A 16037-nucleotide genomic window follows, 5' to 3' on the forward strand; every position below is an offset into this window, starting at 1 on the left:
GGTTCAAGTCATGCAGAGAAAGAGCCAAGTAGTATTTCTCAGAAAATTGATGTGCATCATTAAGATAATTTTTTTAAAAAAAATATACAATTATTAAAGAAAAACTCATAAAAGAGGAATTTTAACAAATAATATTATTTCTACCAAATAAATTATAAAAATAAATCATGTTAGATGTATTTAAAAAAATATGTTGAAATGAAAAAAATAATGTCTTTAATTTGTTTCGAGAAAGAAAAAACTCGACATTTTACATAATGATTTTAGTTATTGTTAGACTCGTGAGTTGAATGATAAATATATTTATAATATAGGATGATACATTGATAATATTTTTAAATACTATAAGTTATATTTAAAAATTTAATGATATGTTGAATTATGTTAAAATATGGTATATTAAAATATATTTCTTAAAATGTATTAATAAAATTATTTTGGTTTTTATAAAAAAAAGTAAATATGAAATAGTAATTATGTAGTAAAATACGAAACATATATCAAGAAAAAATATAAAATAATGTAAAATTTCTAGATTCCTGAGATATAAACAAAATCATCTTCCTCTGTTTTTAGCGGTACTTTTGTTCGTCTTTCGTTGTTGCGCTTGGATTTTCCCAAGTAGATGGAAGTCACTTCGCTGTGCAATCGGATTACCATTGGAGGAGCACCGCTCTTAGTCTTCAGCTCCATTAACAATAGTAACAGCTCATTGATTTGCGCCTCTAAATTCTATCCGTCAATTTCGCGCTCGTTCAAAGCGAAGTGTTGTTACAATAATGGGATGAACGTAGATTCAGCTGATGACCCTGTGACGGCTTCTACGGCGTATGCCATCCTGGGAACGGAACCACATTGCTCACCTGCACAGCTGAAAGCTGCTTTTCGGATCAAAGTAACCATTTCAGCAAGCTTTTTTCCACTGTTTTTGTCTGATTATATTGATATATTTAGAGGATTTAAGTTGAGAATCATATGGGTTGTTTTGAGCGATGCTGGGAATTACGCCTGGGTTACGTTATTTCTACCGAGTTATTGTTTTATGGATTTTTTTGAGTCTGGTTGAATGGGGTTTGCAGGTTAAGCAGTTTCATCCAGATGTGATGAGAGATGGGCGAAATTCGGATACAATGATTCGTCGCGTGATTCGAGCCTATGAGGTGATTAATTGCTGACCCTGTTAATTCTGTTTATTTAGGATTAAAAACTCGGTTAAATCACTTTGGCTTGAATTTATCTATTTATTTCATTTCAAATCTCATTAGCTTCTATTAATACTGGTTTTGGCTATTCACAGTGGCAGACCAGAGGATTTCGGAATTTCACTTATAAGTTTTCCAAAAGTCCTCCTAGTTTCTCCTCTACATATCCATTGAGCATTTGTTTCTCGAGAATTGCTGTTTGTAGAAAAGATATTGTTTATCAAGTTTAATTGATATATGATAAGGTTTTAAGCTTCCTGAACCTTTAGGTGGAAATATTGAACATTAGTTTGACTTATACTGAGACAAGATATCTACTTTTTTTTTCTGAATATTATCCATTGCATTTGTACCTGTTGTTGTTCACCCAGTGGTCTAGAATGTTGACAACAGAAAAAAATTCCCTGATGTATAAATCATTCCATTTTGGCTTAGAGACTGTTTTCATATAATTCTTGATCAGCTGATGTTAACCGACACTTATTTGCTATATTGAACAGATTCTATCAAACTACAGTAGATCTGAAATTATTGAGAGGTAAACTTGACATTTGAATGCTTCTGCTTACTAAGCATGCCATCAATGGTCTACTATCTATGTCATGATCATTTAGTGCAGTGTATAATAAGTTTTTGGCTGCTATGACTTCTTCTGAAAGAACTAGTGCGTATTTTTCAAGAAATATATATTCTGAATTATATAACACAGAACCATTAAAAGGGTTGCTAAATCACATTTAGAGCGGTGCATTTCATTCCCTGAGTCCGTTTAGTAAAATGTTGAGTACACGATGTTTTATTTGTTTCCACCTGATGTTTGGCATGTGTAGAGAATGCATGGATCCATTCGACCAACCAGAGTCTGAGGCTATTGATCTCTTTGTGAACGAGGTTCTTTGCATTGGCAAAGGTACCAAATCCTATGCTATTCTTTCTAATTTCAAGCATAAATCATAATTAAATGTTCCAAAATCTGAAATAATGGACTTGATTACAATTTTACTCATTTATGTATAAACCTTAAAACCTCGATGCCAAAGCTTCTCGCGAGTGGTTAATGACACCATTAACTACAAAGTTTTGTGGTATCCATGACTTTATTCTTCAATCCTTTCAAGTCTTTTACAATATTATCAATTATTGCCAGCAGTTGATTCTTATTGGGAGTGCATTTGAACCAAATCGAGCCAAACACCAGCTAGTTTTCATTTTCTGGCTCAAGCTTGAATTTGTTTTAGCTAGATCAGATTAGGTTCAAACTTAATATTCAGCTTTGTTTAGCAAATGCTCGTACATTTTTAGTTTTTTAATACTGTGGTAGTATATTTGAAGATGTAGTATGTCTAGTTAGGAACTACTAAAAAGTTGGATTTTAATTGATTATTATTATCTTGAGATACCGAAAACGAAGTGATTATATATCCATATTCAGAAGCGAAAAAAAAATCAGATATAAAGACAGTAAACACATGCTGGTTTTATTGAAAATGTTGCATTCCTAAAGCTCGTGATTTTGTTTTTCTGCAAAACAAGACTTGGCTCTTTCGGTACTTTACTCTTCAATAGTGCAATGCCTCTTGTAAGAAATGCAGAAGAATATGAAGAGAACATGCTATATTTTTTAATTATGACAATCCTAGTACCTTGTAAATAGTATTACCGATGAGTATAGTTCTTACTTTTTGTACCTCTCTCATTCAGGCTGTCCATATTCGTGTGTGAATAGTGCTCCTCATGCTTTCAAATTTTCTTCACTATCTGGATCAGCATCTGCAGCTTCTCAGGGTTAGTTTTTGTTAGAAATAACTTTTTCCAAAAACTCGAGTTCATCAGAGGTGGTTCACGATAATATTTAAATGAAAAACATGCTCCCTTACTTGTAAAGCAAAGACGAAGTGCCCTGAATTGATATCCAGCGTGTGCATAATGGTCGGGTAGTGCGTCTTGTAACTCTTGCAGCATTTGCATACTGTAACTCCTGGCTTTGATACCATTTCGAAACCACTTTTCCTGAAAAATTCAAGCTTATGGAAGGTGATCCAACTAAATATATAAACTTTTACAGTTCTAACCACTCGATTATTGATGGACAAATACCCAACGAAGGAAAATAGGGAAATTCATTCCCCTTCGATGTTTTGATCTCAGTAAAGTTGGCTTGTGGTTGTTCTCCTTTTAATCTTCAGGCCACGGTGAAGATTATCAAGTTCGGGTTGCTGTGGGTCAGTGTCCAAGAAGTTGTATTCATTATGTTACTCCATCTCAGAGAATTATTCTAGAGGAGCTTCTTTCTGGGTATGAATGCTATTTCAGTTACACCTATCTGAAAATCCGTTCGCTCATTCTTTCATTAATGTAAATTTCATTTAAACTATAATTTGCAGCATAATAGGCATGCCATATGATACTTCAGCTGAGGCAGACGTGATGTATTCCCTGATTGTTAAAGCGAAGTACGAGAACAATCGCTACACAAGTCCTAAGAAAAAGAACACAAAAGTTTCAAATAAGCACGCCGATTGGTTTTAAGTGTAGCTAAATCGACAATGTAAGTAGATTTGCCGAGAATACAAGCAATAATGTCAATATAAGGTACAAAACGGTACTAGTTTAAATCATATCTCTCATAGAAGAAGTAAAGGATTATGTATAGGAGATATTGCTTGTCTGAAGCAGTAGAAAAAATACTTGGTTGAAATATACATACTAGCATTGGGGCACGCCCAATTTGTGTGCTGCGATTTGTATTGGAAGAGCTTTTCTGATGCACAACATAGTTAGATGGTACTGGTAATGATCAAAGTTTGGAAACAAATGTAATAGTCATAGGATTTTACACACAAATTGTAAATGCAATATGACAAATGGTACTCTACGAACTTTATATATTGTCATGTTTTTTAGCCTAAACTTGAAACTTATATTAGTCCGTTTAGGACTTGGATTTTTATTCTATTTGAGACACGTGGATAATGAGATGATTTTTCACAAATTGCCTATCATAGTTGTAGATTTGTTCAAACACCAACTAACCATATTCTTGATATTTTATATTTCATTCTATCATCGCCGCATATTATTAAATGGGAGAGGATCGTATTCAATATTAAAATAAAAGGGATTGTATTTAACTTTAGTCTCTATCTTACGTTCACATGCATAAAAGGTACCATAAATTGCACGTCAATTTAACATTCCAATTACTACTGATGTTATGTTTGAGAGTGATTATGTTAAAAACTCAACACAAAACAGAAATATTTTAATTAAAATTTAACATCAGGAAATTCGTTATCTACGCAAATAAACCGAAAACACAGTCTACAACGTATCTTTGTGCTGAGGGATCATCCCAATCTTATGTTACAAACAAAAAGTAACCAAAGAAAAGAAATAATTTGAAATGACGTCTGTGTAGCTACAGAATGTCAATCAAGAAAATTTGGCATCACTTATGCTCACTGAATGAGATCCTTTGTATCGTTTTAAATCGAAATGATCATGGATCTTCAACGGACTCATCTCATCGATATTCAATACCTTTCGATTTTGAGGCCAAATATATTGTTGACCAATCTGAATCTCTCACAAAATTTTGTGTTGCAACGGAAGAGTGGCTTTCAAGTTTCCGTCACATACTGTTTTCTAGGCAGAGCTCGCCATCCAATATCTCGCCTGTAGAACCCTTCTGGCCAGTTAATTTGCTCGACAGCTTGGTACGCTAAATCCCTTGCCTCTTTAAGATCGATCCCTTTAGCAGTGACACCAAGAACACGCCCACCAGTGGCAATGAAGTTGCCATCGAAGTCAAGAGCAGTACCAGCATGGAATACCTTAACAGCTGAGGCTATTTGTTCTGCTTCTTCGAGGTTTCGGATTACTGTCCCCTTTTTGTAGCTTCCAGGATACCCTTCACTTGCCATGACCACAACCATGCCTGAGCCGGGGGACCAATCAAGGGATAAGCCACTTAGCTTTCCCCTGCAAGCTGCAAGTAGAACTTGTATTAGATCGGACTCTAAACGAACCATCAGTACCTGCAATGCGTGAAAGGGCAAGAAGTAAGATATCTTGGTAAATTTGATGCAAGTCTGAATCATTCAGAGAAGAAAAAAACTAGATAGCTTAGTCAATTTGGAAACTGTATATAAAGAAACTCTCTTATGGTTCCATCAACAATCAAGTTTTTAAATCATGCAACAACGCAATGAAATGATTTCACAAAATATAGAATCCTTGGAGACAAAAACAACATAAGGAATAACGACTACCATAGAGAATGAGAAATCAAAATAAAAATGACAAGCTTTAACCAATACCAACTCTGGAAACCAGAGCAAGGAAATCGAATTCCTTAATAAGTCACACAAGCAGTCGTGTCTCCCTAAACCAACGTATAGAGGCTACATGGCCGGCGATTTATTCACAAAAACTTTTTGCAAGATCTTCTAACAATTCCCAGTGATTATTGGGCAGACCAAAATCACAAGTCATTTCACATATAATTTACGTATAGTTGGTGTATCTTAAATTAGAGGACACCAAAAAGAAACCAACCAGGACTAACCTGGCACTCTGGATCTCCAAATCGAACATTATATTCAATCAGCTTTGGCACTCCAGACTTCTTCTCGATCATAAGCCCAGCATATAGAACACCCACAAATTTGCAGCCTTCTGCAGCCATTCCCTTCACCGTAGGAAGAATTATAGATTTCATAACAACAGATTCGAGTTCTTTTGTTAAGACAGGGGCTGGAGAGTATGCACCCATTCCACCAGTATTAGGCCCGGTGTCCCCAACACCAACTCGTTTATGATCCTGAGCAGATTCTAAAGGTATGGCATTCTCTCCATCTACTATAGCAAAGAACGATGCTTCTTCACCTTCCAGATACTCTTCAATAATGACACGATAACCAGCAGAACCAAAAACATTTTTCACAAGCATCAAGTCGACGGCTTCAAATGCTTCCTCTAATGTCATTGCAATTATAACTCCTTTTCCTGCCGCTAAGCCGTCTGCTTTTACAACAATGGGGGCACCTTCATTTTCTATATATTCTTTTGCAGCCGAAGGATCTGTAAAAGTTTGATACTGCAAAATCAGAGCAGATAGGGTAAGAGCACAACAAGTAGCAAAATATGAAGTATAGTTATTAAAGAGACATTTGGCCTTTAGCCTAGGCTCAATGCCCAAGTCAAGGGCATGGCTCATCAAAGCTTTGCGCACTGAGTAATTATATTTCACAATTTAGATGTATGAGAAACAAAATATATCATATCTCCACATCCTTGTTTCATCCCACGTTCGGCTCAAGTTCTACAATAATTGAAGTTGAAAATAATTCTATTATCCATTTCTTTCAATTTACTAGGTAAAAACACGTGCAACTCACGTGAAAATACATTTCTGTTGTCATTAATTGTTGTTGAAAAAATGAGATCGGAAGAGATTAATTTACAGAAAATTATATATTAATGATTTTTATATTATTTTAGTCAATAGAAAATGAGTATGCTATATATACAACCAAATTTGTACAATAATTCTTACCACACAAAAAAATCTTTACAAAAATTTTATTTATCAAAATCTCATTATAAATTAAATATAAGATCTTATTAAACAATAACAAAATCTCACGATATAATTGTTGTAAATATCGCAGTAGGATATATTGGTTGTTCTTTTAACATTATCAGTAGGAAATTCAATTTAATATAATTTGTACAACAAGTATTATAAAATGAGTGCAAAAGATATTTGTTTAAAAATTTTGTGTTACAGATCTAAGGTTATTCTTGAATGGAAGGATTTCAATACATTCAAATGTATTTTTGTTATTTAGTGAAGTGACATCGTAAACTTCAAATTCACTCATTTCATGTGTATATAGTAANCAGTTGTCTAGATGATGAAATAACCAAAATTCATTGGTTTTATTTGTTTCTAGATTAAGTTAAAAGATTTTTTTACAAAAAAGAAACATAATTTGTAGAATATTGAAATAACAAAATTTTTTGGTTTTATTTGCTTGTAGATTAAACGAAAAAATTTTCAAAAAAAAAACTTAATTTGTGTGGAGACCTGTAGAGGCATCAAATAGAGAAGAATATACATTTCTTCTCAAAATGGACAAAACGATTTAACATCATTTCCTTATAAAAATTAAGTTTTTTGTGAAAAAAATATTCACTTTATTTACAAGCAAATAAAACCAAAAAATTTTGGTATTTAATCTTCTGCAAATTAACTTTTTTGTGAAAAAACTACAAATTAAGTTTTTTGTGAAAAAATCCTTTTCACTTCATCTATAAAAAAAAAATAAAACAAATATATTTTGATATTTCAATATTTTCAAATTAATATTTTTTGTGAAAAAAGTTTGTTTAATTCATCTACAAGAAAATAAAAATCAAATAATTTTAGAATTTCAGCTTTCTTGGCAACTTGATCATTATCTAACATAAATGTAGTTTGACAATTTTGTTCTGATCATAATAACTGATTTTACAAAAATATCCTTACTAAATTTCTCTTGTATGTACAAACTAAGGACAAAGTTGACAATACACAATAGAAAAACTTTGACCTTAGTTCACACTAATATGTATAGATTATTTCATTTTCATCATCATATCCCATGGATCAAACGGCGTCTAAAAGTACACATTTATTTCATTTGAGCCATGCTTAAAATGCACCAAGGTTTTAAGGCACACCATAACACAAGTTTTATGCCCAAGGGGCGTGCGCCTCGTTAATAGGACTTCAACTCGTTATTCCTCTAGATGCAAAGGCTGTGTTCAGCCTGCACACATGCCTTATGGCTTTTAATAACAATGGGTTTTAATACCTTAGCGGTTGGAATTGCATATTTGTCACATAAACGTTTCATGAAGTCTTTCGACCCTTCCAAAGCAGCAGCCTCCGAAGAGGGGCCGAAGGTAGGAATACCAGCTTTAACAAGATCATTAGCAAGGCCAGAAGCAAGAGGCGCCTCTGGGCCCACCATAACCAATCCAACTCCCCATTCACGGCAAAATGCAATCACTGATGAGCTGGAAGAGATATCAAGGTCATCTATACAAGTTGCATCACCCGAGTTAGATATTCCGGCATTCCCAGGTGCACAAAACACAGCATCACAGGACGGAGAACGCTTCAGGGCATAACAAAGTGCGTGCTCCCTTCCACCTCCTCCGATAACCAACACAACCACTCTCTCCTCTGCAATGCCAATGGCAAATAGCTTGTATTAACCAAAGAAATATGCATACAAAATCAATATTCTTGTTCATCCATTAAAAACTAACAGGGACATGCTACCAACAAAGATGCTCAAATCGCCCAATTTCCATAAAGCACTGTAAGTGCAGTTTGTTTCCCGTGGCAGATACTTAATTTATTGATAGAACAAATTTTGTTTCTCATTTTTTTTATCCATACAGCAAACCAATAACATAAAATTCCTCATAGCAATAGAAACATTCCTCACTCGCATTATTAGACAATCATGTAAATACAAGACAGGAAAATAAATAAACAACTAAAAGCAAAGATCATTATTTACCAGAAGGAGAGAAAACCTCATTATTGGAATCAAGACTAACAAATACGGGCGTAACTGGTGGACGACAAGCGCCGTCTCCGGCGTTAAAGCCACGGATGTAACTCAGTGGAGCTTTAAGAGAATTGCCAAAATCATCACTCACTGAAATCCCACCTGTTGGCCGCACATTAAAACAAAAGGGGTTGATGAACTTTGCCGTCGGATTGAATAGATGACTGTGGATGTCCAACTGTGGAAGACTGCCGTATCTAGCTGCCGAAGAGCTGAGTGGACATTCAAAAGCCATGTTTTTTTTTTTTTTTTTTTGTCTTTATGGCGATCTTAATATATCAAGAAAAACACGAAAGCGTGGAGTTACCCCAGTTAAGATTCAAAGAATTTGGAGAAATTTCAGACGAACGACGGAGAACATATAAACGAACAAAGATAACAGAAGACTCGACACTGTCACTGGGTAGTTTTTCAAGTCAAAACTTTGATTGTGACTACAAATTGTATTTGTTTTTCTTTTAAGGAATTTTATTTGTTATTTTTAGGAACAAATTAATGTTACTTTTTTTTCTCAATAGCGATGTGTAGGATGATCAGTTTGGACTGTTTATTGATAAAATTCAAATTTTTATTTAAATTAGAGACACCAGGTTTTTTCACAGACAAAAACTTGTGTGAGAGGGTGTCACTAATCGTATTTTTTGAGACGAATATCTTATTTGGGTCATCCATACAAAAATATTACTTTTTATGCTAAGAGTATTAATTTTTATTGTGAATATCGGTAGGGTTGATCCGTCTCACAAATAAAGATTCGTGAGAGCGTTTCACAATAGACCTACTGTTTTTCACTGAAATCAAACAAGAAATAAATTGTTAGTACTACTGAGGCAAAAAAAATTAAAAATTTATATAAAAGTAGTAAATAAAATTGAAATGTCATTCAAATATAAAATATCATCCCAATTATAGAAAATAAAATTATATTTTCAGATATTTGAATAATAATCATATATAAAATAAATTTTTTTTTATGACCGGAGTAACAATCGGTTGTAGCATACATTTTCCCGTACCGTGAACGGTTTTCATGGCTAGTGTTGCCTCGGCCGAAGCAGCACGATCCTCGTCGTGTTTAAAGGTGGAAGCTTTGAAGTGCATAGACATCACAAGGCTCTCCCAATTGGAACTGCAAGCTCTCTCTCTTTGCTCGGCTTCCTCCTTCGACCTACGCAGTACAGACGATGTTGTTTGTCCCCAACTCGATCGCTCGCTCTTCAACGAGTCCGCCGGCAGCCGCCGACAGACCTACTCGCGCCTCCTGCACCGTTCCCACTTCCGACTTCCCGGCCCACACCCATCCCTTAAACCTCCCCGTGATTCCTACCCCTCCTCCGACCCCGTGAACCACTCTATCATCCATTACCTGAAGCACTTTATGAATGGCAACCACAATCCTCCCCAACCTGCTCCGCCTCCGGCTCCTCCGCATGCGGAGGCGATGCTTTCCGTGACGGAGGATTCCAAGCAACCAGTTTTTCAAGGATTACAAGAAAATCTGAGGATCAAACTCCATGCAGCGGAGAAGAAGCGGAAAAGGGCGAGAAAAGACAAGAATTTGAACAGAAAAGGTTTTTTGGAGAGTGGCGTCGGTGGTGAGCTGCAAAAAGTGAATAATAAGGGTGAGGTGGTGAATTTTGAGGAATTGGAGAAGAATGGTGATGAACTATTCGCTCAAGAATTGAGGAGCAGGACTGCGGGATTAGTAACCGAGGAGGATGTTTTAGGGTTTTTATGGAGTTTGGAGGGGCAATGGTGTAGCACTAGAAAGAAGAGGAAATATGTTGATGCAGGTATGTTTGGAGATTCATTGCCCATTGGCTGGAAGCTCTTGCTTGGAATCAGGAGGCGAGATTTCCGTCCTTCCATCTATTGCCGCAGATACATAAGGTTGTAGAATTCGGCTTTTTTTCTATAATTTTCATAATGTGAGAACATCTATGTTTACTTTTATGATTATACTTACCCAATTCTCTGCACTACTATGTTTGTCACTGTAGTGTTCATGAGCCTTCTACCACTGACTAAGTGATCAATGTATATATCTAAAATGATTTATATGCATCGACAAAAATGAAAGATCAAATCTGGAGCAATTGATGAATAAGAAAAGAACTTTTGTTTATCATCATGAAGGTGGGTATTGGATGAGAAAGAATGTGATGCTGATATTTCTAAAACCAGAAGGATGGTCTCCTAATAAAATATCGGATGAATAAGAAATATGGCTCTGTGCAATTCATTGGATATGATATATTTTGGCGGTGAAGAGTTGCACAGTCTCTTCTACGGGTAGTAACCACAAAAAGCTCCACAGTTTGCACTGAAGGCTCTGTAATCAATGAATGGATCAATTTATTTACCATGTGGAGGATGCATATGTTTGATAATGGAACTGGGAGGAGTTAACGGATTTAACACATATTGAAGTTTGTGCTGTGCAGTTGCACATATATTGAGAGATGAACATTTTTGGTTTGTGCGGCAGTATAGAAAATACAAAATTTGAAGTATTATTATTCATTTTGTGGAACTTAGCAAGTTTCTTCTTCTTTTTTTTTTTTTTTATCTTTTTCGGGTGAACATGTGACAACTTTACTTTGTAATGCCTTTTGGGGTTAACTTTTCGGCTGGTTCCTGCCTCCTGGTGGGTTTGTTTTTATTTCCCACCATACTCATGATTATATAATGCGAAAAGCTACTCTTTGTCAGTATAAAATCTACTAATTTGACATATATGGAAACATTTGAGACAGCATTCGATAGAACATAAAGCTCTGCCCTTAACTTCTGGCTGTCTTAATGAGTTCACTACATTTATCCCTTAGTTAGGACCAATTAATCTTAGAGCAAGGGAAATTACTGCTTTTTTTCTGTCAGCTTATCCGAAATGGAATCAAACGCTACAAATACGAACTATTGAATGGCGGACATGTTGAAACTTAACTCGATTGTTATGTTTAACAAAGACTTAGAAGGTGTTTAGAGACCCCCGTGTTACTAGACGAATAAAGCGGATGAGGGACTCTAAGCAATACTCTAGGTGTCGAACAGCCTGCAGAGGATGAAAAATTAAAGGAAATCAGAATTGGTAATAGTCTGCTTTATGTAAAACATTGAAGCAAAGTACAACCATCAGGTATGTTTAGAAGTTCTTGAATTGCATTTGATGTTAGCTATAAGAACAAATAAATGACGTCGATGCTGCAATAATTTTGTATTTATTTTCTGACCTTTAGGAATTTTCATAAGTGGAATCTGATTAAAATAGTCACTTTTGAGAAGAGAAATTTATTTCATTAGAAATATCATATGTCTAGCAAGTCCCAATGTTTCTAAAATTTGTATTTGGAGTGTTAAGCCTTCTATTTATTCCATGGTCAAGAGTCTATATTCCTCAGATATCCTACATTGTATCTGTTTGGTTTTTGCCCCTCTGAAAATATCTGATTCTGGTTGGATGCCAGCTAACAAACCTGACATTGTTTACTATTTCAGCTTAGCTCTAGAAAGGTTTCTCTCAGTTTTGTTATTAACGCTGCTATTGGGATTTGTGAAACTAATTTGTTTGTGGATATAATGGCTAGGCAATGTGAATTAGTGATTGATCGGTCAGATTTGTTACCGCTGCTAATTATTCTAAAGCCGAAAACATTTCTTGAAAAGCATTTACCCATTTACCTTGTTGTCTGGCAAGCAGTTCCATTTTCATCCCCTATATTCATATTTTCCAGTTTTTCTTTGATTTCTAGTTTTGATTAAATTATTACATTTTTTAACCCGTTTATCTGTTCTTTCTCCCCTTTCCCCCTGCCCTTCCCCCACCTCCAAAAAAAAAAAACCACAGCCCTACTGGACAACAATTTTTATCATGCCAGGAGGCTGAATCCTTTTTGAAATCCTATTTTGGGAGTGGTGATGCAGATCTTCTAAGGGATCAGAAGACTTATAGCATTCAGCAGGTATGTGTTGAGTCAACTGCAAAGGTAAGCACTTAGTGTTTATCATCTTCACTATTAGTTTGTTAAATGAAACTAACTGGATATGCAACAGAATGTGCATTCTGCTATCAAAAAGGATGTCACATGTCATGACATGCCACCCCATTCTACTTTGGATAGAGCCTCATCTGGTGCACATGAGAATAAAGAATGCTCAAAGAGCATAGAAAACCTTCCTGAAGTTCAGGTTCAGGACATCTTTGAATGTGCCAAATGCAAGTTGACTTTTGATGAGAAGAATGTGTACTTGCAGCATCTGTTTGCATTCCACCAAAAGACAACGAAAAGGTGCAGAATTGGGACTCCTGTTGGGGAAGGAGTGATCATCAAAGATGGGAAATATGAATGTCAGTTCTGTCACAAGGTCTTTGAAGAAAGGCGAAGTTATAATGGTCATGTTGGTGTCCATGTGAGGAATTCTGGGAAAAATTCCAGTGAAATAACTGCTCCTCCAAGCATCCAGAAGAATGAAAAATCTTCATCGCAGGAGTCTTTGCTTCCAAGGCCATCAAAAATGGATGCGTTAGTTGAAATAGCCCAAAGTTCAATATATGATACCCCAAAAGTTAAAACTTGTGAACAAACCAAAAAAGATCTTCCTCCTGTTGCATTTAACTTGGAAGAAACTCCTGTTGCCTGTGGTAGTCACGAATTAAATTTGTTTTCTGCTCCTGTAGTACAGGAAGAAGATAAGGTTGACAGATCTGCTTACATAGACTTGAATGCACATGGTAGCCAAGCCATTATGGATACTGATAGTATTGTGATAAATGATTACACCTCAAATGTGGACATTAAAATAGATGACAAGTGCGTAAATGACTCGGAATATATTGGGTCATGTGACATTGGAAAGAGTAATATAGAGATGAATTTTGGTAACGGATGTTCAAATCCAAGTAATGATCATCTAGAAGATGCTCGTGGATTAACTGTTGGAGAAATTGATTTTCCAAGTGCAGTTGCTTCTGTGCCCTTGACTCAATCCTTTCAGTTCTTCCCTTCCTTGGACTCTATGTCGAATAAGGTGAATAATTCGCTAATATTTTTATCATTATTATTTTGGGTTGGGGGGGGGGGGGGTAATCATTTTGTAGGTACCTGGACTCAATTGTTGCATACATGAAATTCATATAGTCTGGTAGGCTGGTCTCCACTACTTCCTTTTGGCCACTAACTAACTAAGCCCTGATAAACAATGTGTAATTGAGATGCTATAAGGGGAACAATCTCATTTTTCGTCATGTCCAATGATTTGTGATGATGGATGAACAATGTGTATTTCAGATACTCGGAAGGGGAACAATCTCAAGTTTCGTCATCTCCAATGATTTGTGATGAACGTGTAGTCGAGATGCTTGGAAGGGGAATAATCTCACATTCTGTCGTATCCATCATTTGTGATGATTGAAGTGTTTGAAATCAAATTCATTATTAGAATTAAGAAAATGTAACACTTCTTGATCTTGTTTGTTATGATTAAATTTTTTTGGCAAACTTTATTTTCACCGCACAAGATTACAAGTGCCGAATATCTCTCTCCTGTGCGGAAACTGATATCTTCTTTTATGATTTTATTTGTCTTGTCAATTATAAAATGCATCCTATTTATTGTGACTTTCTAAATGCCAACGAGCTTAACTCTGTACGTGCACTCAAAATACATTTCCAGGATTATGCAAAATCATCCATTTTCTTTTCTCATTATACAACTGTAGTGGCGCTTTTTCCCCCTGAATAAATTTAATGTTGTGCTAATAAATTCTATCTAAATGCAATAACTGCAGGTAGAACATGAATTTTCTTTGGTTGGTCAGAAGCTTGGGAATGCTACAGAATTCGAGGAGCTGAGGTTTGATGACCTGGAATCCTTCAAGTACGGTTTTATGAATGGAGAAGAGTTGCAATCTTTTTCAGGAAGCTCCATGAATTTAGGAAATATTGCTGGGATTGTTGATGGGTTTAATTCCTCAGTTACATTTGGTTCGGAGGACGTTACGTTTAATGCACTAGATGCAAATCAGCTAACAACGGTGTGCGTATGGTGCAGAGCAGAGTTCAAACTTGACAGTGTTGAATCAGAAGCTCCATCAGAATCCATTGGCTATATGTGTCCAACTTGCAAGGATAAAATCTCTGGGCACTTGGATGGTGGTCTCTCCATGAATCCTCGTGGTTTCTGATTCTGGTGTTACTGGCTTATCAGCTTCTGCTCTCGAAGGTAATTGATTATTCCCATTCTGTGTGAAAGGCAAAAGGTTGCATAGAAATAAATTACGTGGTTTGAGTGACGTTGCTGATTTAGCGAGATGATTTGTCCTTGCTTAAAATGGGAACTCTGTTAAAGGTAGAACCGATGGCACGACCAAATTTTTGTTTCAGTTTTTAGCTGCGTCTTTTTCATATTCTTATAAGTTGGTTCATTTGGTTCACTTTCATGTAGTACAGCTTTTGTTATACTGGTCTTCATATAAACGATGAAGGTTTCTCACATCCCAAATGATTACAATTTGTAATTTCTCAATAAATCCGTTATAATAACTTACCCTATGTGCCGCCACTTGTCTCCAATCTGACTTTGCATGTGCTTTTTCTGATAACCATCTAAGACATCCGTTTTTTTTATCACTTTTCAAGGCCATATCGATAATTTGTTGTTGATTGTTCTTTAATTCTTGCATCTCAGTGCTACATATTCCGGGGGAGCAGTTTCCAGACTTGTTGGAGAACTGTAGTTAATCTTGTGCCGAAAAGAGGTCCTTCTCGGTGTGTGTACGTATGGCTTGCTAAGTTGTGTCGATCACCCCCTCGTATTGCATTAGGAGTTAATTTATCTGTCAAATGTACATGCAGTCTCTATCGCTCTCGTCTCCATATTTGTAGATTCAACTGTTGTTCGGGATACCAGTTACTTGCTGACTTTTGGAAGAAGAAAACTTGCGTATCATTTTATATCATATATTTGCATCTGCATTTTAATTTTTGGAGCTTGCTGTATGTTCTCATGCTCTTGATTTGCTGACATGCGTTGCAAAATCGAGAGTTTGTCATTTTATTAAAATTATAGTTGATGACAATAATATAATTTATAGCCGCATTCTAAGCATAATGATTTGGTCGTTTTGCAAGTGGAGACAATTATGGTTACCTCGTACAATGTTTGAGAAATGTCGTAGGGCGATGACCTTTTTATTCTTCTCTTTCTT

At 35.6% G+C, this 16037-nt stretch overlaps 3 protein-coding genes across 4 annotated transcripts; 2 read left to right on the plus strand and 1 right to left on the minus strand.

The window, feature by feature from the left end:
- Positions 1-545: 545 nt before the first annotated feature.
- On the plus strand, positions 546-3941 carry LOC140969434 (uncharacterized). The gene is made up of 7 exons (XM_073430791.1): positions 546-895; positions 1080-1160; positions 1703-1740; positions 2033-2112; positions 2904-2987; positions 3389-3497; positions 3587-3941. Exons 1-7 carry the CDS (start codon positions 626-628, stop codon positions 3729-3731), a joined length of 807 nt encoding a protein of 268 aa, XP_073286892.1. The 5' UTR covers positions 546-625; the 3' UTR covers positions 3732-3941.
- A 477-nt stretch (positions 3942-4418) lies between these two features.
- On the minus strand, positions 4419-9220 carry LOC140969443 (phosphoribosylamine--glycine ligase-like). Its single transcript, XM_073430801.1, has 4 exons — positions 8780-9220; positions 8063-8436; positions 5770-6300; positions 4419-5239 (listed from the first exon to the last, which is right to left on the minus strand). The coding sequence occupies exons 1-4, from the start codon at positions 9063-9065 to the stop codon at positions 4823-4825; spliced, it is 1608 nt and encodes a 535-aa protein (XP_073286902.1). The 5' UTR covers positions 9066-9220; the 3' UTR covers positions 4419-4822.
- A 611-nt stretch (positions 9221-9831) lies between these two features.
- On the plus strand, positions 9832-15783 carry LOC140969449 (uncharacterized). 2 transcript variants are annotated; one of them, XM_073430810.1, is made up of 5 exons: positions 9832-10720; positions 12678-12816; positions 12884-13858; positions 14619-15052; positions 15518-15783. In XM_073430810.1, the coding sequence occupies exons 1-4, from the start codon at positions 9861-9863 to the stop codon at positions 15012-15014; spliced, it is 2370 nt and encodes a 789-aa protein (XP_073286911.1). In that variant the 5' UTR covers positions 9832-9860; the 3' UTR covers positions 15015-15052; positions 15518-15783. The 2 variants fall into 2 exon arrangements, with proteins under 2 accessions (XP_073286911.1, XP_073286918.1); XM_073430817.1 differs by having other exon boundaries at positions 12908-13858.
- Positions 15784-16037: the final 254 nt, after the last annotated feature.

This window comes from Primulina huaijiensis, chromosome 2 (genome assembly GCF_012295235.1).
Source record: "Primulina huaijiensis isolate GDHJ02 chromosome 2, ASM1229523v2, whole genome shotgun sequence".
Classification (NCBI taxonomy): Eukaryota; Viridiplantae; Streptophyta; class Magnoliopsida; order Lamiales; family Gesneriaceae; genus Primulina; species Primulina huaijiensis.